Genomic DNA, 22,062 nt, shown 5'->3' with positions numbered 1-22,062 from the left:
GGACTTACTCATAAACTAGACTTGAATATGCTTACTCTACCTTTACAAATTTTAGTATGGTCTCACCATGAAAAATGCTATAATTAAAAACATCTACCTTAACTGTATTTTTACTAACTTTTTTTAATAGCCACCAACATTTGTTACAATTAAGCAAACACCGTATTCATCTCACGGGTCATTTGCATAAAACATTGAGGCACACACTTATTCTGGTAAACAATGCTTATCCACCCACCCACCCCAAAAATAAGATAACATTTTCTTTTTTAAAAAAAGACTTTTAAATTGTGTGTTGTGTTAAATTAGCATTAGCATTAGAAAATAAAGTGAAAAAATCTGATTTTTTTTCTTCTTTTTCTGTACATTTTTCTTCGTAGAAGTCTACCTTAGATTCAAGGTCATTTTCCTTTCTGGTAAAATAGAGCTTTTAAAATCATGTACCAATAGATAAAGCAATTCAAGCAATCAGCAATTTTAAAACATGAATGATTCATATAGCTGACATTGGCTGACTTCTGCTAGGTGTACACTGGATGAAAATACAGGGTTGTTGTTACACAATATCCTGGGAATTCTAACTCTTCCAGCTTCTCAATTCAAATAAACCAGATTACCCAGCAAAGTTGTTTGCCAGTGATTAAGCAAGAGCGGGTAATTAATAACATACGCAGCAGTTATCAACCAGATTCTATCCTCTCTTCACAACTAGAGGAGAGATCTCACCATCATCATGTGAGATAGGTGGCAAACAAATTTAATGAATAAAATAAACTTTATATTGGGATTACCTCCAGGATGTATCAGAAAATGACTTATCCAAAGGTGCTGTTGTCTGTGGATTGCCTATCCTGCTTAAGGTGGTGCATAACAAAAAAAGGATCTAGTGCCAGCAAATTTTAATTTAACTATATCTTCAATTATTTTCTAAAATCCTGTCCTGCTGGGACAAATGATAAAATTTTGTTTTACACATCAGGTTATATTATGGTGTGTCTAATCATAATTTATTGGATAAACCACAATGTCTGCCTTCTCAAGAGGTAAAGTTATGGTTTATAAATCATGCATCTATCAAACCCAAGTAGGTTAGTAGAAAGTGTGGATTTAGCCAGAGTAAATACACAGAAAGCGTTTAACATTTGTATTGTGGGGATGGGGAATGAGATTGTAATCTTGTTCGTTTATTAAAGCAAAGAAATGGGCGGGAAATAATCAAATATTTTGGAGCTACAGCAATAAAATAAACTGTTGCAATGTCATCAGCACAATACGCGCTTAAAAAATAAATGTGAAGATTGTCATAATCATGCAGCCAACATTTTTAAAGCAACCATTAATATACTTGCCTGGCCATTGTCCAGAACCTGGTAACAGAGCCTGAGATCACATCTTGCTAACCCAACAACCAATAGGTAACATCCCCAGAGATGATATTAAAAGGAAACTCTAAAAATGGAACAAAGCTTCCTGTAAAGGCAGTTTAATGTAGACCAGTGTTCCTATCTCATTTTCCTTCTATAGATGAGACTGTACTCCTGCTAGTGGAATCATTTGATATTTGTCCTCTAGGAGCACTGAAAATAAAATGGTGAAAAGTGCTAATCTGGAGGCTCTTCTACTGTTATTTGAGGTAAGGAAAAAGAATAGCTAATTTCCCTAGGTACACCCCAACTGGTTTGCATCCCAATGTCACCCACATGCTTCCTTAGTAAGAGTTTGTTCTCACCCAGTATGACAATCTAGGCATATGCCCTAAAATACTGCAGCAGTTGCCTTCTCCCACATCCATCTAGCTAATTAGTAATATCTTCCCAATAGTCAATATTGCTGTCTTCCTTACATTCAAAGACACCAGAGTGAGGGTTCAGGAAACAGTTTTAATGATGAAGTCCTTTTATTGGGAAGTCATACTAACTATACATTAAGCTACAATATAATTTTTTCTGCCAAGATGTGATGTCTACTAAATTCAAATGTAAAGATTTCTAATAAAATTATTCAATTGTTCTGGATCAATCAGATTCAGGATATATTTCAAAAAGAAGTTATAAGCAATGGAGAGCCAGTATTGTCTAGTGGTTAATACATCAGAGTACAAACTAGGGAGTTTATAAGTACTAGTCTTGCCTTAGCCACAAAGACAGCTTGGACCAACCACTCTCTCTTAGCCCACAATGTCAAGCTTGGGCCCCAAGACAGTTGGTCAATTCATTGCAACCAATAGATCAATACTTAGTTGATCTGAAATAAAGTGGACCCTCTACTTGTGAGAAAATAAAAGAAGAAGAAAAATAAAGCAACTGCAGCAGGAAATAGAGGAGAGAAAAGCTATTTGTTCTAAGAAGGCATGATTGGGTATCTTTTTTTTAAAGGAAAACATTTAAGAAAAACAAGAAATTTCGGTATGAACTCATTCAACAGATCAAGCATTGTCTAACATAAAATTTACTTATTGGCCCCTATTTAGGAGGCAACATAAACTAAAAGAGTTTGTTTATCTCTGCACCATTCTCTATTCTAGAAACAATTAGATGATTAAGTCAAATAATTTAGATGGCACCCTAAAGGGATTGTTTCATTGTTATTTACAATCTTAGAACTTTGTGTGTTCAAATTATATGGGATTCTAAAGCCTAAATTAGACAACAATGAGCATTCTACAAAGTACTGTTTTCTTCTGTGACTCATTCCTATCAGGCAGAAACCACTTCCTTTCAATGAACTACTGTACATGAGAGGTTTCCCTTGAGAGGAAGTAAAGAGATTTTGTAATTACAGTACCTTAACATAATGGCAACAGCTAAAAAACCAGTTCACACTTAATTGAACTAGTACACATTTCCAGGTATTAAGACTTTTTTAACTTAATTGAACTAGTACACATTTCCAGCTATTAGACCTTTTTAACCAAACAACCAACATGTCCAAAAGGTACTTTTTTCAAGAGGCAACTGGACTTTTTGTTTTTTCTTTGAAGACACAAAAAAGTAAATGACCATCTGTCTTCAAGGAGTATAAATCCTTCCATTCCTTATGGTCCAGTCAGAGCTGAAGAAGCTTCTTGAATGAGAAGCAAAACATCTTCAATGAAAAATCAGAAAATCCAGTTGCCTTTTAAAAAAAGCACCTTTGGGTCAACCATGACATGGATGACTGAGAATCTCTATAGACAAACAACCATCATGGAATGTTAGATAATTGCATACACACAGATTGAAATTGCATACATATAGATTGAAATAAAGCATGGACATTGGTAATTTTTCTCTCACTATTGTTTCCAAGAGGATTCCCACATCCTCATATCACTTCTATCTCCATTGTGTTACAGAGGCAATGCATTTCTTCCATCTACTGGTAAATTGCAAATCTGTTTTTATTTGGAATATTCTTCTTTATGTCATTTTAGGAGATCTAAGTGAATATATATGATACAAAGAAGCAAACTAAAAAGGTGTACAACTTTTCCTGTATTTCCTGTGTTCACATAACATGATAAACTGTGGTTAACTCTGATTTGCTAATGCAACATACATTTTATAAAACCATAAACTCAATAGTACTTGGCACTCCCTCTGTAGTCTGAAACCATCCTTAAAGTGAATGAAGCAATTTCAAAAATTAGCTTCTGAATTTACACCAATTTTTCCTATTCAAGTGCCAAAGGGAATGTATTGAGTCTTTCCCGCCTTAAATTTCCTCCAAAATAGACAACAGATCCCATCCAGTGTAGTGCCATCAATGTTTGCTTAATCAAACAAGAATAATATTACAGCATAAAGTCAAGTCTACATTGACCTGTATTTCTCGAGCCAAACTGTGGAAAAATATGGAAACTTCTTTGATCAGTCAGTGTTTATTAACCTCTCATTTGGCCCTTCCATGAGGTACTTCTGAAAGCACTACTCAGCCCTCAAGGTCATTTATCAAGCAACGTGCCAACTATTAGGGTGCCAATTAAGACTGACCTTTGCACTGCTCCTGTTCAGCTTCTTCATAAAGGCAATACCCAGGCCATCTAGATTTTCATGTATACATGATACATGATTGTCAGAAAACACATTGCCAACTTGTTTTATACCAACAGTGAAGTAATTGTCTGGAAATTCCATATACACCTGTAAAAAGCATTGAAGGCATTTGCTCAATATTGTAAAGAAAATAATGTGTAAATAAACTACCATAAAATCAAAACCACTTTTGGGAGGTTTTGCTTTTGCTTGTTGGAGTATGAATAGGAAGAAAACTCAGCAGTATCCACGCTTCATATACCTGGTGGCTAGGTTCCAGGTCTGTGGCTTTAAAAAGATCTGTGATGGCTAATATTAATGATTTGTTTAATAAATCAAAATTGGCTAGGTTCATCATATGTGAAGCACAAACAGATGTACCACATTATGGACTGAGCCTGAGGTAATGTTCAAACTCACCCATGGAAAAAAAAACCTCTTACACAATTACAATTACAAACATTTACAATCAGAAGTCAGAAATTGTGGCTCAGATCCTGCTTTCAGCTTGCTAACATGGGATCCTGAAGGCTACCCAGAGGAGGTGAAGACAAAAAGGTTAATCTTTTGTTCCTCCCCCCCACCCCAATTAGGAGAGAAATGGAAAGTTAAAAAAAATCAAAATTCCACTCTCTATCAAAAATAGAGATGGTGCAACATATAAATATGCACATTTCTGCATTACATGTAAATACAAAAATGGAATGAACATGCAAGAAATTAATGGTTATTTTGAATATCAGAATTTGAACATGAATGAAACGGTAGCTCTGTTAAGAGAATACCACCAGGCTCAGAAGCCAATTCTGGCTCGTGAACTGCTGGCCATTCCTTTGTTCAGGGAATCTAATGGCTGCACATTACAGGTGCTAAGAATCCAACGAGGGGAGGAGGGGGTGGGAAGAGAGAGTTGAGGGTATTAACTATCCTTTTGAAGATATAAACTGTGAATCTGGTCTTTCAGATGTGGAATGTTATTAGCTAGAATAAGTAAGCTCTAATGTAAGACACTGTTCTAAATATGCTGTAATGCACTGTCTATTTCTTGTCTATTCATCACATCAAATCCACCATTAATGTTCTGAGAAACAAGAGAGAAAGAGCAAGGAGAAAAAAACAAAACATCAGCCTCAGCATTCTTGACAGGCATTTAATCTCTTCCTATAAAGCATTCTCATTCCACCAGACAGATGCAATAAATAAACTGAAGACACATGGCCAGGAATGCCATCCTGTGCTACAGGCCAGATCTAAAACAGAACGGAAATATCCCCCCAAGTGTGTGGAGAGAAGAGGAGGAGGAAGAGGCAGAACTTGGCAAGTTATGAAAATGATTGCCCAGAGACAAAACTGAAATGGAATCTGATCCCAATCTAGAAACTCAGAATTTAATAATTAGGGTAATGGTTGGAATATCAAATTAGGCCTGAAAAAATAAAAAATAACATCTATCTAATAGTAAAAATAATATCTACAGCAAGGTAGACTTCTGCTGTTTTACCAGTGAATTCATGCTAGTTCTTATAGCTGGGTTTTACATATTATTCATAGTTTAATGGGTAAATCTCATAACTATTTGGGTCTACAGAACATTTTAAGTCATACTCTATTTTTAAAGCAGAATGGCTTGTTTGCTATGTACAACATAACTAAACTATATAATGACTTAATACAACATGGGAACCCTATTCTATAGAGCTGACAAAATAGGAATCACTAATTTTCAGGCTAGAAAGGACTTTTTAATAAACATATTCCTTTTGCTCATGCTCAGAGAAAACTCCAATTATCAATTAATTCAGAAAAGTGGGAGGAATAAGCCATGAGTTTATGTTCAGAGCATAGATAAATAGAGACTCTGAAAACTTTGCTCTACCCAGAGCAACCATTGTGTTTTGTTATGGCTTCTTTTCTGATCTGCCATAAATATTTTAACCTACCTGAATCATGTCAGAGAACCTTCTCAGTAGTTGGATTCTGAGTAAATGGTTAAGGCTATGGGAAGTTATGATTTACCACAAGCCTAGTGTGAAGTCTCGTGCTCTTAGCCTAAAATACCTCAAAGAACTGCTGCAGATAAAGCAAAAGTAACAGGAAAAGTATATACTACTTCTTAGAAAGGAACGAGATAACCATTTGTGAATAATATTCAATATATTTTAAAAATATCATATCTTTGCCTGTCCCAATATTGGCATATTTGTTTTTCAAAGACATACTGTATGCACAGGTGAGTGGTTTTCCAGATATTATTATGGCAAGAAATACGTGTATGTTGTAACAGAAAATAAATGTTTCTTCTGGGTACTTACTTTTCATAATTATTTGCAATAAGTCTGGATCAACACTCAACAGCTTCAAACTCTCTGGACCCTAATATAAATAAGACGTATTGTGATTTAAAGGTAAATGAAGATGAAAGTTTCTGGTTCTAACATCAATAGTTTCTGACACTGAGACCATTTTCTTGCAGAACATGAGGAAATCTGATATAAATTGTTTTAGAAAATAGAGTATACCTTTATAGTGCTATACCATTACATATATAGTTCTCATTGCTATCTATTTTTCTTCCGTTCAATCATGCCTGATTCTCATTGACTGCCTGGACAAGTCCTTGCAGTTTTCTTGGCAAGGTTTTTCATAAGTAGTTTGCCATTGCTTGCTTCCTAGTGAAAAGAAACTAGTCAAAAGTCATCCAGATGGCTTTGTGCCTAGAACTCATAGGTTTCTGGTTTCTAGTTTGATGTCTTAACTACCACATCAACCTAGCTCTCACTTACGTTGCTATTCAGCAGAGGTGGGTTCCTACCAGTTCGCACCTATTCGGTAGAACCGATTCGTCAAATCTACTGAACCGGTTAGAAGAGGTTCCACCAGTGGACCCGGAAAGCAGACCACACCTACAGAAGAGGTTCCAATTTTTTTTGAAACCCACCACTGGTCCTTGGATATGATTATTCTACACTACCATGCTCATATTTGTAAAACTCAGTGCCTCTGTGAAAGGTAAGGATGACTACTGCGTTTGTGGTGCAATCAGAACATTGCGTGTGTTGAAGTTGTTTTAACGCAAATCAAAGATGCCTTTTAAAAAACAAGTTTATATCATATTCTTATGCATGCCAATGCTGTGTGTGAGGTAATTTAAGGTGGTTCTGACAAGTGTCGTCGGAATCTTCATATCCGGTCACATGGGCGGCAAGACACTCCCATCCAGTCACATGGGTGGCAAGCCACTCCCACAAAGGAGGCCACACCCACAGAGTAGGTTCGAACAATTTTTGAAACCCACCACTGCTATTCAGATACATTAAAAGTAACATATGACAATGATATGCATTTGTATCTGATTTCATGATAAAGACTAAGAAGATAAGAGTTTTATTTGTGCATATTCATATTTGTCTACAGTGTTATCAAATGTATTATTACCTGTTTTGCTCCTTTTCTTTAAATTTGGACTGCTAACAGGGGTGAGTTGCTGCCAGCATGCGCAGAACATTAAAATAGAACTAAAGAACATGCTGGCAATGGCATGGGCAACCGGGGAACCGGTTCGGGGGCTTAGCCAGCCTGTCATCCCTACCAGTTTGGCAACCCAGTCACAATTTCCACTACCAGTTTGCCAGAACCCGTGCCAACCAGTAGCAACCCACCTCTGACTGCTAAGCAAGATCGCAGAAATGCAATCATTCCACTGATCAACATAATCTAAGATATTGTTTGGATCTTTGTACTTACTTCTTAGCACTTGTCATTTCCCCCACTTAGTGTTTAAAATGTTACCACCAGCTATTCAATTTTTGCTACAGTGATGCCATGACAACTCTCACGTGACCTGCTGCAAACACACCACTGTTGTTAGAGCTTTGCTCAAGAAGGTTCCAGCTGATGACTCATACTCCTTGAAGGACTCCAGATTTAGATATATTTTAGGCTGTTTTAAGATGCATCGTGCCTACCAGCCAATTCTGCCGTGTGGCAATAAATACCTTCAGCAGAAGTGGGACAAAACTACTTACGAAGAGCATAAGAGAAAGGTAATCATAACTTTTTGATAACTTAAAAGCCATATGTACAAAGATAAACTTGTTGAAAGGAATAACTTTGTGGTCTGCCAAGGATAGGATCTGTTAGCCACCTCTTACCTTCCTGTTTATAGGTATTCTCTGCATGCCGTTCTTCTCAACTTTATATTTTAAACTAAATATAATTTTAGTACTCAAAATGTAGGTATAAAATCCCTTCCAAACTTAAAATACTTAGGGTAATACTTTTTTTTTAACCCTAAGTAAAATGTAACATTTCCCAAAGTATGACTACTTTTTGTAACTTTGAATGGTCACTAAATGAACTATTGTAAGTCAAGGACTACCTGTATTCAACATTGGGCTGCAACATTGGGGACCACAGGCTTAGAGAAAATTCATAATCAATGTGTTGATCTGTTACCTTCTGATAAAGGTGCTCTTTCATGACATTACAGTATAATTCATCTTGATTCTACAGCATTTAACTAATTATTTCTTAAGACTGATTATAGTTCTACTTTATCATTATTCTGTTCTTATTTAGGTCTTAGGCCTTTTAAGGTAAACGATAAATAGGCATCCTATAAATATACTGTTCTGGAGTGTGTCTTGTAAGAACAAATATAAAAACTAGCTTTATGTCGATAATGAGCTACAAGATAGAAAATGGTTATACCTGTAGAGGACATAAAGGATCAAAGAGGAATAAATAGGTGCTAGATAGGGCATGAAATAGAGAGTGACCATTGTAAGTGGAAGAGACTGGGATATTGAGTGAGCTAGAAATATGATGATGATGATGATGATGATGATGATGATGAAGAAGAAGAAGAAGAAGAGGAAGAGGAAGAGGAAGAGGAGGAAGAAGAAGAAGAAGAAGAAGAAGAAGAAGAAGAAGAAGAAGAAGAAGAAGAAGAAGAAGAAGAAGAAGAAGAAGAAGAAGAAATTTCATGTATCTGTATGCAAAGTTCATCTCAGTTCAAACCCATTACATTGTAATCCTATGAGTAGAATCCTGGGATTAAGAGCCACTAAACAAGTATGACTTACTTCTGAGTAAACATGTGTAGAACTGTGTTAGTCAGATGTCACTGTTTTGAGACATCTTTCTGTAGGAAAATTTTCCAGAAACAATGAATAAATGTATGAATGAGTGAACATGTAATTTAGCTGGGAGTATGGTGCACTGAATTGTAAAAAGATATATATGTACAGGATTATGTTACTATGTTATGTTATATTACTGTATTGTGTTCAAAGCCCTCACAATGTTTCGATACGAGTAGTCCTCACTTAACAACTGTAATTGGAGCCAGAATTTCTGTCCCTATGTAATTTGTTTTGTGACTGCATTGTTTAGCAATGGCAATTGCCATCGTCAAGCAAGGATTGCAGGTTGTTAACTGAGGACTTTCTCATGACTTCCTGTCAGCCTCCAAAAAGCACAATCAATAGGACAACAAAGCATGCCCGTCACAAGAAATACCGGTAATTGATAAAATAAATACTGGTAATTGATCTGAAGAGGCCCAATGCTATTGTATCTACTTTTAAATAGCAGAGAATAATGTATACTTCCAGAAAGCCACATCAATTTTAACAGCATCTGTACAAGTATAGTCTGTAAATGTAACACCACAAACAGTGTATATCTTCTGTACTATTTGCTGTTTGCTGCAAGGAGGCAAATTGCTAGGAGGCAGAGGCAGTTTTTTCCCCTTGTTTTCCTCCCAAAAAGTTAGGTGCATCTTATATTTTGGAGCATCTTATAACTCGAAAAATATGGTAAGTGAGGAATATCTGTAATCCTGCCACACCATTAGAATTCTAATTGCAATAGAGAGAGAAAAAGTGAAGAAATAATTGTTGCTTACTAAGAGCCAATGGGTTCTACTTCAGGTATTAAACAAATTTGGGAGTTTCCAAAGCTAAACATCAAACTTAAAGTAAGAGCCTTATTGATTCATTCATTCCAAGTGAAAATTAAAAACAAAAATTAAACACAAAATTAAACACATTTTTTAACCTGCTGCAGATCCTAAGAGCCAAGCCTGTGGTAGACACATCTGCTCCTCCAACATATGGACATCTTCACTTGAAATTAAGAAAACTTAAGGTATGCTGCAATTTATACTTTTCTGTAGCAAAACCAGAGACAAGAGGGCTTAAAAGATCATGAGGTGCCCCACTATAATATAAACATTTATGAACTACAATCAAGATATTTTTTATTGTGTCTTTTTAAAATTTTTATATTTAAATGTCAGCCTTGCAAGATTTCAATGAGACAAGAAATACATCCAGGAGTACTAGCTGTATCTTCATTGCAAGGTTACATTAATACAACCTTGCAAGACTGAAAGTTCTCTCATCTCTCATTTTCACTGTCCTGAAAACTAGGTTTATCATAATTTTGTATAGGCAAACTATCTTTCAAGCCCTTACGATATTTTCTCTTTACTCCCAAGATCATCCCCATATACCATTACCTCAGAAAAACGCCCTGTTTTATACCATTTGAAGATATCTTAAAAATACAAATCTAGCAAAAACTAAGAGGTGAATTACTTAAGAAGAAATTTTCAAGATACTTCTTTTGCTAGCTGATGTGAATAGTGCATGGCCTTGATCTAATCTGGATATAGGAATTGAGTGGAACTGCACTAGGTCAAACTACAGTGGAGGTTGTCCATAGTAATTTTCAAATACACATGGCTCCGAATCTCATTTTTTTGAACACTTCAGGTTAACATGTGATTTGATTGGTTTTGGCTTTGTGTAAGGTATGTAGTATGAATCTAGCCATTGTTTATGAACTGTGCCATTTGGCTTGGTGTTTTCTGTGAAATACACCAAGCAAAATATAGATCTGTCATGGGTAAAAGAATAGTGTTGATACAGATACTGAGTCAGAAAGAAATACAAGTAGTCCTCAACTTAAAACCACAATTGAGACCAAAATGTATATTGTTAAGTGCAAAATTTGTTAAGTGAGTTTTGCTTTATTTTATGACTTTCCGCACCACATTTATTAAGTGATTCACTGCAGTTGTTAAGTTAGTAACATGGTTGTTAAGTGAATCTAGTTTCCTCATTCACTTTACTTGTCAGAAGTTCGCAAAAGGGGATCACATGACTCCGGGACACTGCAACCGTCATAAATGTGAGACAATTGTCAAGCATCTGGATCAGGGGTGGGTTCCTGCCAGTTCTAACCTCTTCTATAGAAGAGGTTCCACAAATCTACAGTGCCGTTTAGAACCGGTTCCAGCTCCCTCCCCCTGCCTGTCCCCACATCATCAAGATGAAGAGCAAGAGGAGAAATTCTGGGAGTTGAAGTCCACAAGACTTAAAGCTGTCAAGCTTGAACACCCCTGGGTTTTTTTCTAAAGGGTTAGGGGTGCAAGGGTCTTGTAACTTGACAACTTTAAGACTTACGTGCTTCAAATGCCAGAGTTTCTGAACCAAAATTTTGGTTGCTAAGCAAGAGCATTGTTAAGTGAGTTTCACCACAGTTTACAAGTTGGCTACGCCCACACAGTCACATGGCTGGCAAGCCACTCCCACCCGGTCATATGGCTGGCAAGCCACTTCTACCCGATCACATGGCCAGCAAGCCACTGCCACAAATCAGGCCACACCTACAGAAGAGGTTCTAAAAAATTTTGAAACCCACCACTGATCTGAATGCAAATCATGTGATCAGGGGATGCTGCAATGGCCATAAGTGTGAAAAATGGTCATAAGTCACTTTTTTCAGTGCCATTGTATAGGTAGTGTTAATGGGGAGGGGGGGGGAGGAAAATATTAATTGGATATAAACATAATGTATTAAAATATTCTTTTTTTAATGCCTGAAGCTTGATACGGACCGCTTGTCTACAATAGAACGAGATAACCATTTGTTACTAAAGAAGATATCTTACATCATGAAGACGGAAGGAAGAGTAGATAATAAAAATGAATATGTAACCAAAAGGTAAGGTTCAGAGTAAAAATGATGAACAATTATATAGCTGTAATAACTGTAATATTATTCTACTTGGGGCCCTTCTGCCTTCCGGCTGTTGTCTCCGTAGTCCATGGTTACTAGACATGTATACTTTCAAAAAAAATGTTATGTGGCTTACAAAGTTAAGAGATCAAATAGGAATGAGATCTAAAACATTTTCCCAGATTTGATTTCCTAATTTCTGCTACATAAATTGTTAAAATGGTGTGGGGTGAGAATTGGGTTAGTGGATGTAACATTTACTTGAGTTGTAGAGGACCATTTATCTGAGCTATAACTTGCATCATTTCATCATTTTTGCTGAAGATTTCATCCCAGCTTCCAAATAACTTAATAAATATTGCAGATGTTGGGAAACTGCCAACCAGACTGCTGGAGGAGGAGGAGGTTACAAGTGGGGAATTAGCCTTGAGTCCCTGTGCAGCTACAAGAAGCATAAGCCTGCTTCCCCTCTCCTCCCCTTGCCCGGATCCATAAAACCTTATCTACTTGTTCATGGGGAAGGCAAAGAATCTGGGTGATTCTTGTAATATAAGTAGAAATCAATGAAGTTGCTGAGTTAAGCTATTCATGAATGGCTCTGATTGCTTGCGGTTCATAGCAGAGAACTTATTACTCCATTTATTTGGTGCCAGGGGAAAAAAAGAGAACTCCAGCTTTTATTGGACTAATAAAAAAAGTCCAGCCAAAAAAACCAAAAACAAAACACAGGATAGTTCAGGAGAAAAAACTAAAATATTTCTACTAAGTTTCAAACTGCTAACTTCCTGTGTACTATATTATAACCCCTATGCTATTGAGACATTACTGCAAGTTTAACAATACTATAATTACAGATTAGGGATATTAGGGAGCTAAACCAGAGAAAATGAAAAAATACATTCTAATGTTAAAACTGGTTGCTATGGACTATATAGGAGTGCAATAGCTCAGCAGTTAAAGATACTGATCTTATCACTGAAAAGCTGACAGCCCAGGGGTCCAAGACTTGATTCTGTGTGGCAGGCTGAGCTCCTGTTACTTGCTCCAGCTCCTGTCTACTTAACATTTCAAAATAATGCAAATGAGAATAGTTAAATAGGTATCACTTATAAGGCAACAGCTTTCCTTGTCCCCCAATATATAGTCACGCTAGCCACATGAGCATAGACGTCTCTTCAAATAATGCTGACTCGCTTGATTAAGAAATGGAAATGAGCACCACCCTGTAGGATCAGACACTACTGGACAGGAGAAACATTTGCCTTTATGTACTGTATGCATGTATATGCATTTTGATCTTCTAGCTATGCACACTTACGTTTTTGAAAAAGAATAAATAATACAAATAAGAACTATTTTGGTGATAACTACCAGCCTAATTAAGGAGACACTGTCATGCAATACACATAACTAGATCAGTTAAAGTTCATAATATTAAAATCTGGGAAGGTTCCTTCTAAGCAGTTCAGTTCAATAGCACAAGATAAAGTTTTAATATTTAAATCACGGGGGGGGGGATGCTTTTCAGTCCTTGCTAATTTGCAGTATTTTAGATGTTTTACACTAGAACTTCCATCATCCAGAGCCATTGTGAAAGATAAACAGCAATGTGACAGTAACAGAAGAGAACCGTGAATTTAAGTTAACTGAAGGTGCTTAGTGTAGAGCAGTAAGAAGAAATTATTTTCATTTGCCTTTCTGAAGATAGGACAGAATGCATTTCACTTTTGATGCTTGAATGATTAATTTATTATACAGAGCTCTCCCTCCTCCCTCTGCTTTTAGTTTAAACAGAGAAAAACGAGAGCAAGAATTATTCAAAATAAACCATGAAAATTGTGCCATTCTGGAAAGAATTGCAAAGTGTAAATCTCGGTACAGTATCCAGAAATGGAGCGAAGATTGGCAAAAGACTAAAAACTACATGAGCAGTATTACAAGATATCCTCAAAGCCCTTGTGAGTTGCAGATTCAAAAGGTAATTACTGCTGCTAATTATATACATACCACACATTTCTGTTGGTCTCTGTGTATCTCTAGGTCTTCTGTTGCTAAGCTGTACCTCTTGCAGTTTTTAGGGCAGAAGAAACTTGTGTTAATGAAAACCTGGAAAATTCCATAGTTGCTTCAATAACTTGAATAGCATTTGCTAAACCCATGATAGTTCAGGTAGTTCAGTGGATTGTAATGGCAACTCACTTTGTTTATAAGAGATGGATTTAAAAGATGCTAGGAAACATAAAGTATGAATAAACGGGATATAAAAAACTGCTAACATGAAGATTAAATGAATTTAATCTGTGACTCTATTTTGGTTTATTTAATTACTATTAAATATCAATGTAATATCAATTTAAGGGATACAGTGGCTCAGTGGCTAAGACGCTGAGCTTGTTGATCAGAAAGGTCAGCAGTTCAGCAATTTAAATCCTTAACACCATGTAACTGAGTGAGCTCCCATTACTTGTCCCAGCTTCTGCAGTTCAAAACCATGTAAAAATGCAAGTAGAAAAAATAGAGACCATGTTAAGTGAGAAGGTAACAATGTTCTGTGCGCCTTTGGCGTTTGGTCATGCCGGCCACATGACCACAGAGACAGCTTCAGACAGCACTGGCTCTCCAGATTTGAAATGAAGATGAGCACCGCCCCCTAGAGTCAGGAACGACTAGCATATATGTGCGAGGGGAACCCTTACCTTTACCAATGTAATGGTTTCGTGAAAAACTTAGCTAAGAGAATTCAATATGCAAGGATACAACCAGAAATGGATTTGGATTTGGAATGGATTTCTTGTGGAGACCCTTAAACTCTGAATAATGAGATATTTGGTTCTGAAGGAAATCACTAATCATTTCTGTGTTGTGGGATTCAAGGAGTCCCGAATTAATTTTTCCTGCCTGCAGCATTGATCCACCTACTGTGAAAGTGAATATTTTAACTACCTCTTATTTTATTTTAATAAGAAGAAAACTGTGGCAGTTACCTATCAGATGATTACTTTCATATGGGCAATATGAATGAAAATGAGGCAGACATTCCTGCTAGAGGAGAGGATGGAGTGGATGATTTTTAAAGCAGGGGAAAAAACACCCATAGGAGAAAAGAAGTAAAATACCAATGAGGAAAAAAAGGGAAGACATTTCAGTTACATAGGACCAATGAACAAACAATCCTTGTATTGGCCATATTTTGCATTATATGCATATGAAAATAATTGTTGCTTCACAGTATTATTTTTTGTAATTCAAAGGTAATGATTGATCCTTTTGAGACTCTCATTAAGGGAACATTTCAAATCAGTTCAAACTGATGGGCATGGTGTCAAGATTTGGAATGAATCCACTGACTGGTCATGTGAAGCTCTATACATAAAATTTTTTGCACATGCATACATTTCACTAAGCTTAAGAGTATGGGAGTTCCAAGTTTTGTAAATAGAAAATTAATCAATGTTTTTATATAAAATATTATTTGTCTTTTTTTCTTTCTGTCCAAAATAACATATCACTAGCACTGAAATTATGCAATCCACTTACTTTTCCCATCCCTCTAAGGTCAGATTTTATGTATCCAAGTAATACCTAAAATCCTGGTCTGCTTTAAAGATCAACAAAAGCAATTCTTAGATGTTAGAAGCATGGGAAGGCACTTTCCTTCAAAAGATAAAAAGGACTTTTATCTTCATGCAACAAATATCTTGAAGGGAATAAATGTGAAGTTGCAATGCTTTCTCTGCTTTACATTAATCCAAAATCTCAAACCATTTCTAAAGCAAACATTCCTGAGTCAAGGGTCTGAAACCTTTGCAAGAAAACAGAGAGAATGTAAGTAATTCCCAAATCTGTAAATACCAACACATTCGGTTGAATTGTAGTTCAATTAAAATAAATTAAACAGCATTGGGACAAGGTCTCAACAACCAGAAAGGCAACCAGAAAAGGACCAATATTGTCAAATCTTGCAGCTGTTATAGTTGTAATAGAATTTGTATTAAAATAAGCAAGGTAATCAAATTAAAATAATTGAATAGTTAACTTTTGAAAAATTTGCAAAGATATTTGAAAATCCATCTTTTTGTTTTAAGAAAATAAAGCTATTTTAAACTACTCATTTATCCACTACTCATTTACCACTTATCATCACACAGGGACAACATAAGAAAATGTATAAAAAAAGACTGAAAGATAACAAACTGAAAGTTGAACATCTGACAGATAAGCAAGAACAAGCAGTAGAACTAATCCACCAAGACAAAGAAGTGAGTGAGGATCATCAAGGAGAAAATCCAATAGAAAAGGCTTAATTTTAATTCTTGCATTGGCAGTTCAGACAATGGACATTACACGCTTGAATTCTTGATGTATGGATATAATTACTGGGAAATTACTATAGTTATAAATATTAAATATGTCTCATAGATGAATAATGTTCACACCAGTTATTAAGTATGAACGTATTAGCAAGCTAATTAGGCTGGCCATCCTAAGTCATTCACATTAATGATAATTAATTTACAAGAGCACTACTTAAAGCTGAATATTATGTCAGAGTCAGAATCTTCTTTTCTAAAACAAATGTAACACAATATTAATAAAAACTACAACAGACTGGCTGGCTGACTGATAGATATTTAAGGCTGTGCTAAAGTGTGTTAATAACAGAAATCTCTTATGTGAATTATACTCTCAGTATGCTAATATATTAAATAAACAATAGCTCATTAATAAAACAATTTTGATGATCAGTCATATTTTTTACATCTTCTAGTGGCCTTTCTTTAAAAGTATTCTGAATTATACTGTCAGAACGGTGAGATTCAGAAATGTGCCATTTTTGTGCTACTCGTGATGCAATCCAATGCTTTACTTGTATGAAATATGAATTAAAAAAAATAAACTCCTGGTGATTTCATAGATAGTACATCTATGTAGTTTTCTTGATAACAGTGTAGAATTTTAATGTATAGACCTGGAATTCCCAGGGAGTTTCTTATTTTAAAATTAACTTTACCTTTTCAAAATCACCACTGCCATCTACCTGGATGCACAGGATTAAATACATATTGTATGCAGTTAAACATACTGTATATGAAGTATTTATCTGGTTAAATAAAATGGATGCAGATTTAATTACAAAGTAGATTGTGATTTCAACTCTATAAATAATTCTATATCTACTCAACAGAGTAGTAGCAAAATCATCATGTTATAATATGAAATTTTAAACACTTGTGGTTTTTAGGTTCTGCATCAACAATTAGAATTAACACTGGATTCTTTTATCACATTCAAGTAGGTGTCAAAAATATATATCAATGTATTGGTCCCATTTCTCTGAAAACATGTCAGGAGTTTTAGCACATTCCTAGTCTGATTTGTGCAACACATATAGTATACAATTGCAATAGTGTGTGTTCCTTTTATCAGTGCACATTGTAAACAATTGGCAACTTGAAATCTCATTACTTTTATATGTAAATATACTTGATCATTGCCTAGGAAATGGAATCATAGGCTAAGATCTATTTATAGCTCAACAAATAAAAGTGTTGAAGTACCTTCTATTAAGGAACAAAGAACAAGTAAATTACAAACACATCATAAAATGAAATGACAGTTGGCAAACTGTAATCCTTCTTCCTGAATAAACATACTTTGATCAGCAGTGTTGGGTTCTTAAATGAGATTAAAGAGCATTCGATGGATCATGTGTCTTTCCCCTCACTTAAGGAAAACCACACACATGAATAGATTTACAATGCTGACAGTAGGCTCTTGGTCTAAGATCCAAAATATACAGAAGCAGAAATTCCAACCAGGGTTTTATGTCATTAAAACAAAAAATCTAAGTTGAAACCTAAAGGAGAAAGCTACATAAGTAGCTACATAAGTAAACTCTCCAATACTTCAGTCATCATTAAAATAGACTTTCCGTAATAAGCTGATTGTTTGTTTTAAAAAAGAATATTTTACTTTCCAAACACCTTCTGTGTGAGAGTAGGTGGTTGGTTGTTTAATAAGCTGATTGTTTGTTTTAAAAAAGAATATTTTACTTTCCAAACAGCTTCTGTGTGGGAGTAGGTGGTTGGTTGTTTGCAGTCATAGATTTATCTTTAGATAAAAATTACAACGGTGTACCTGAAATCAATTTAACATGGACAAATATCATAAAAGGCAAAGTTAAACCACCAGATTTCATTTTTGTCTGTGCATTGCTTAGATTCAATGCTTTCTCTTAGCAAATGAGATAGCACAATTTTGTTAACCTTTTCCCAGAAATTTCACTAGTTGAATTTGTTGGAAGAAATGTCCTTCTGGATTCAGTTCCAAGTGGGGAAAAGACACTAGAAACATGGAGACTGCTTGTAAAGATGGTGTACAGGGTCACATGGCTTGAGCTCCTGAACAGAAAAAGGAATTACATGCTTCAAATGTTGGGTGAAGAAGAAAAGAGGCTGAGATGCTGAAAGTTCCTGGTTTTATGCCTTATACAATAGCAGAGTTGGAAGGGACCTTGGAGGTCTTCTAGTCAAACCTCCTGCCTAGGCAGGAAATCCTATACCGTTTCAGACAGTATCTTTCTGGTCTTTGATATTGATCTTGTATTCTGATTGGTTGTCAGACTCCCATAGGTCCATGCATGGGTATCTGTAGGCTGTGCTTTGAGTCAAAGTTTGGTTGCCTTGCTGGCTGATGTAATTTTCCTAGGTGCCTTGTGGTGAGTTTCTGTAGAAAGCTAATACAACTTTTGTTATGTAGTGTAGACTAGCTCAGGCTTTAATGGCTCGTTGAGAAAGGTGGGGGATGGCAGTAAGCTGCAAGGAGATGCTTTGTCTTTAAAAACATGCTTCTCCTGTTTCACACGCAGGGAGATATAATATTCTGCCTTTTTAATATTTCCCAGGATATTTCATTTTTCTAGGAGAGGGATGGGTTTTAACTTCCTACAAATTCTTCAATTAAAAAACAACAACGACCTTAATGTCTTGATTAGGATCATCCCAACCATTTGCTAATATAGAAAGAAATTCAGCTCTGCACACCAGGCATGGTATAAAAGATAACTCAGTAAAACATGTGCAACTGTCTATTTCTAAGCACACATATATACAAACCCCTGGTAAGGGATATAATTAAAATTCCCTTCCATGACCATTGAGAATAGGATAGAATGCCTTTCTGATGTGAAGGCCCTTCTATAAAGACCAGGAACACTTCTACAAAAATATTTAAGAGAAGGTATAAGATATACTGCCAAATGGTGATATACAGTTTAAATCTGCTTTTTGTAAATCTAAACCAAACACCTTCTTCTTAACCTCAGCAATGGCTTTCTGCACGGAAGATGAATCAAGTGAGGATTAACAGTCCATAGTAAGTCAGGCCAGTGACTATCTTTGCTGGAGAAGGTGTGTTTATCAGAATGAGAGGGACAGGGTTAGGGTTAGGAAACTGTGCCCAGTGGCACTGTCAGCCTCTGTTTTGGTTACTTGCTTATGGCTGCTTTGCTACTCTTGCTTACTGTTGGCTGCCATAGGAACGGGGGGAGGGCATGGTATTGGGGAAGGGAATAATATTGTACTGGAGGAGTTTTGTTCTCACCATCTTCTGCGCATGCTGGTGGCTGATGTTTGGATTTGGTCAAGGCCAACGGTCTCACATACCAACTTGATGAGTCTGTTTGAAGATGCACCCCACATGACACCTTAAGGAGTTGCAGATTGGACACTGGGTTGGGGAATTGGGGGGAGGGTGCTGGGTAAACGTTTGATATGTATATGTTTCTGCCTTTCTGGCTCAGATCTTGCTCTCCTTTTAGTTGCTTTCACTTCATATCCAGTAAAAGTACTTTATCTCTATTAACATGGAGTTGAGGTTTTTCTTTCTTGGATATTGAAGGAGGCATAGCCAAACATTTTAAAGCCTTTAAAGAAGAAGGCAGGTAGAGTCTGGGCCAATCTGACCCCTGGAGGTACGATATTCCACAGAAAGAGATCTGGCCATCACATGGAAGCAACAGATACCTCCACCAACTCCAAATCACATTGCCCCTGCTCTGACAGGAAAAAATCAGACCTGGCATTAAATCACTGATGCTTGTTGGACTCGGGATGAACAGGAACAGGCTCATGCCTGTCATGGTAGCCATGAATTTCTGAACTGTCTCTTATCTCACTTCCATGGAAGTCAGATTGAAGTCCCCCAGAACCATAAGAAACTAAGAAACTCTATCATCAATTCGTTTATGGAGACAAGGAGTTTGTGCAGGGAGGTTGCTGTACCACAAGGTTACTACAACAGCTGATCCCTGTTCGTGGCTTATTGAATATGTTACACAGCATGCTGAAATCATGAACCATAGTTCTGGTTCACATAAGGCACTAATCCTAAACCAAACCATATTAAGAATTAACATGAAGTTTGAAACAAGTTTTATAAATCGGAGTGATTTGGTTGCCTGTTCCTGTGACCACCTCCATTTTCTAACTGTTCTTTCCTAAACTGTTCTTTAAAAATCAAAGTGACACATCAGCAATATAACATCATTTATTAATTGCACGGTACCTAATTTGTTACATTCATATATTTTATGTTCTAGAATATCAGAATTCACCAAAATCTATTGAGTAGCAATATAATTATTCTCTTGAAATATGCAGGCAGCAATTACATATATAAATTAGGTATTTAGTCCTTCATCCTCAAATATAGCTTTGTAATTCCAAAACATATGGTTCCATTACTACTTCACTTTTAGACTTCAGCAAAATTTAAATAAATCAAATGCTCTGTTATTTGTTTTCCTTAAAATATATCATCATGTTGTTTGTTAGTGATTTTTTGTATCTCTCCATTAGGTTACTTTGAGCTTTTCCTGGCGATAAAAAATTGGAACACACATTTAAACTTCAATGAAGCCTAAACTACATGGAATGCTATTAAAATGATGGCTAATTAGTAAACATAAACATAATGGTTTAAATTATTCTTTTTGTAGTCTGTGGCAACAGTCCAATACTAGCCCTGTTCTATATATGTTAACCCAAGCCCATATTCAGGGGAAAAACTGTTGCACACACAGCTAGTATAGATTTAGTTACAAACATATAAACTCTCTTCACCAACAATCAAAATACCTCATTCAGTTTTGGAGAAACATAGTGACTTGTAGGGAGGAGAATGGGAAAATAAAGAAAGCAGGGGGGAAAGCATATATAGGAGGGTATTGAAATGCATGAGGCTTTGAGAGACTAAACTGTGCTTGGAGTGGGGCAGAATGGAAAGAGAACACACATATTCATCTACAGGTTCTGAGCTGCCAGTAAGTGATGCATGTAGTTCTCTGAGCTAACAATGTTATCCAGAAATGATTTATGATTTCTTGCCATGTTATAGCACCATCATGTGGCTATGTGCTTCCTTCATGAAAAAAGACTGACTTCACATTTTAGTACTATTCCTCCTATTAAAGTAATACTTCCAACTTTCACATCAGTATTTTCTAGAATTATATTATTATAGAATTCCTCTATTACATATTAATTAATTTAATTAATTAATTGATTAATTACTTTAATTCTAGCTATTTTAAGACACGCTAACTGATCATATCTAAATAGTATCAACATTATATTTGCACATACTGTACTTTTTTCTTAAATTTATAAGAAAACTGGAAGAAAAAACACTTCCCAGTGTTAGTGAACATTGGGTATAAAAGCACTAGTTGATGGGAAGTAGCATTTCAATTTCTGGTCATCCACAAATAGAAATGACAATTCAGTACCCAATCCAGTGGATTATTGTTGTTTCAATTATTCAATAATTTTGTGAATAAGAGACGTGGTGTGTCAGTTAAGATTTTGGACTTGATCTGGTGTGACCCAAATTCAAGCCCATGAAGTTTACTAAGTGGCTTGGGGCAGTCAAATGCAACCTTACAGGAATAAAACAGGGTAAGAAGTCCTATGTATTTCTATCTGAAAACTCGGCTGTAAATTTAATACTTAACTTGTATTGT

General features: G+C 35.9%; 1 protein-coding gene across 1 annotated transcript; it reads left to right on the top strand.

The window, feature by feature from the left end:
- The first annotated feature begins 7,963 nt into the window (after positions 1–7,963).
- On the top strand, positions 7,964–16,345 carry CFAP97D2 (CFAP97 domain containing 2). Its single transcript, XM_032226329.1, has 5 exons — positions 7,964–8,056; positions 10,083–10,163; positions 11,908–12,026; positions 13,827–14,019; positions 16,190–16,345. The coding sequence occupies exons 1-5, from the start codon at positions 7,964–7,966 to the stop codon at positions 16,343–16,345; spliced, it is 642 nt and encodes a 213-aa protein (XP_032082220.1).
- Positions 16,346–22,062: the final 5,717 nt, after the last annotated feature.

This window comes from Thamnophis elegans, chromosome 11 (assembly GCF_009769535.1).
Source record: "Thamnophis elegans isolate rThaEle1 chromosome 11, rThaEle1.pri, whole genome shotgun sequence".
NCBI lineage: Eukaryota > Metazoa > Chordata > Lepidosauria > Squamata > Colubridae > Thamnophis > Thamnophis elegans.
The sequence above is the reverse complement of the archived record's forward strand: the minus strand, read 5'-3'. Positions and strand labels throughout refer to the sequence as shown.

What these genes read in the sequence shown, in the direction of transcription:
- CFAP97D2 (XM_032226329.1), top strand. Translation starts at nt 7,964, where the DNA reads ATGCATCGTGCCTACCAGCCAATTCTGCCGTGTGGCAATAAATACCTT. An exon ending in TGAAATTAAGAAAACTTAAG is followed by an intron (nt 10,164 to 11,907) that starts GTATGCTGCAAT and finishes TAATGCCTGAAG; the next exon opens with CTTGATACGGACCGCTTGTC. An exon ending in AATGAATATGTAACCAAAAG is followed by an intron (nt 12,027 to 13,826) that starts GTAAGGTTCAGA and finishes CTCTGCTTTTAG; the next exon opens with TTTAAACAGAGAAAAACGAG.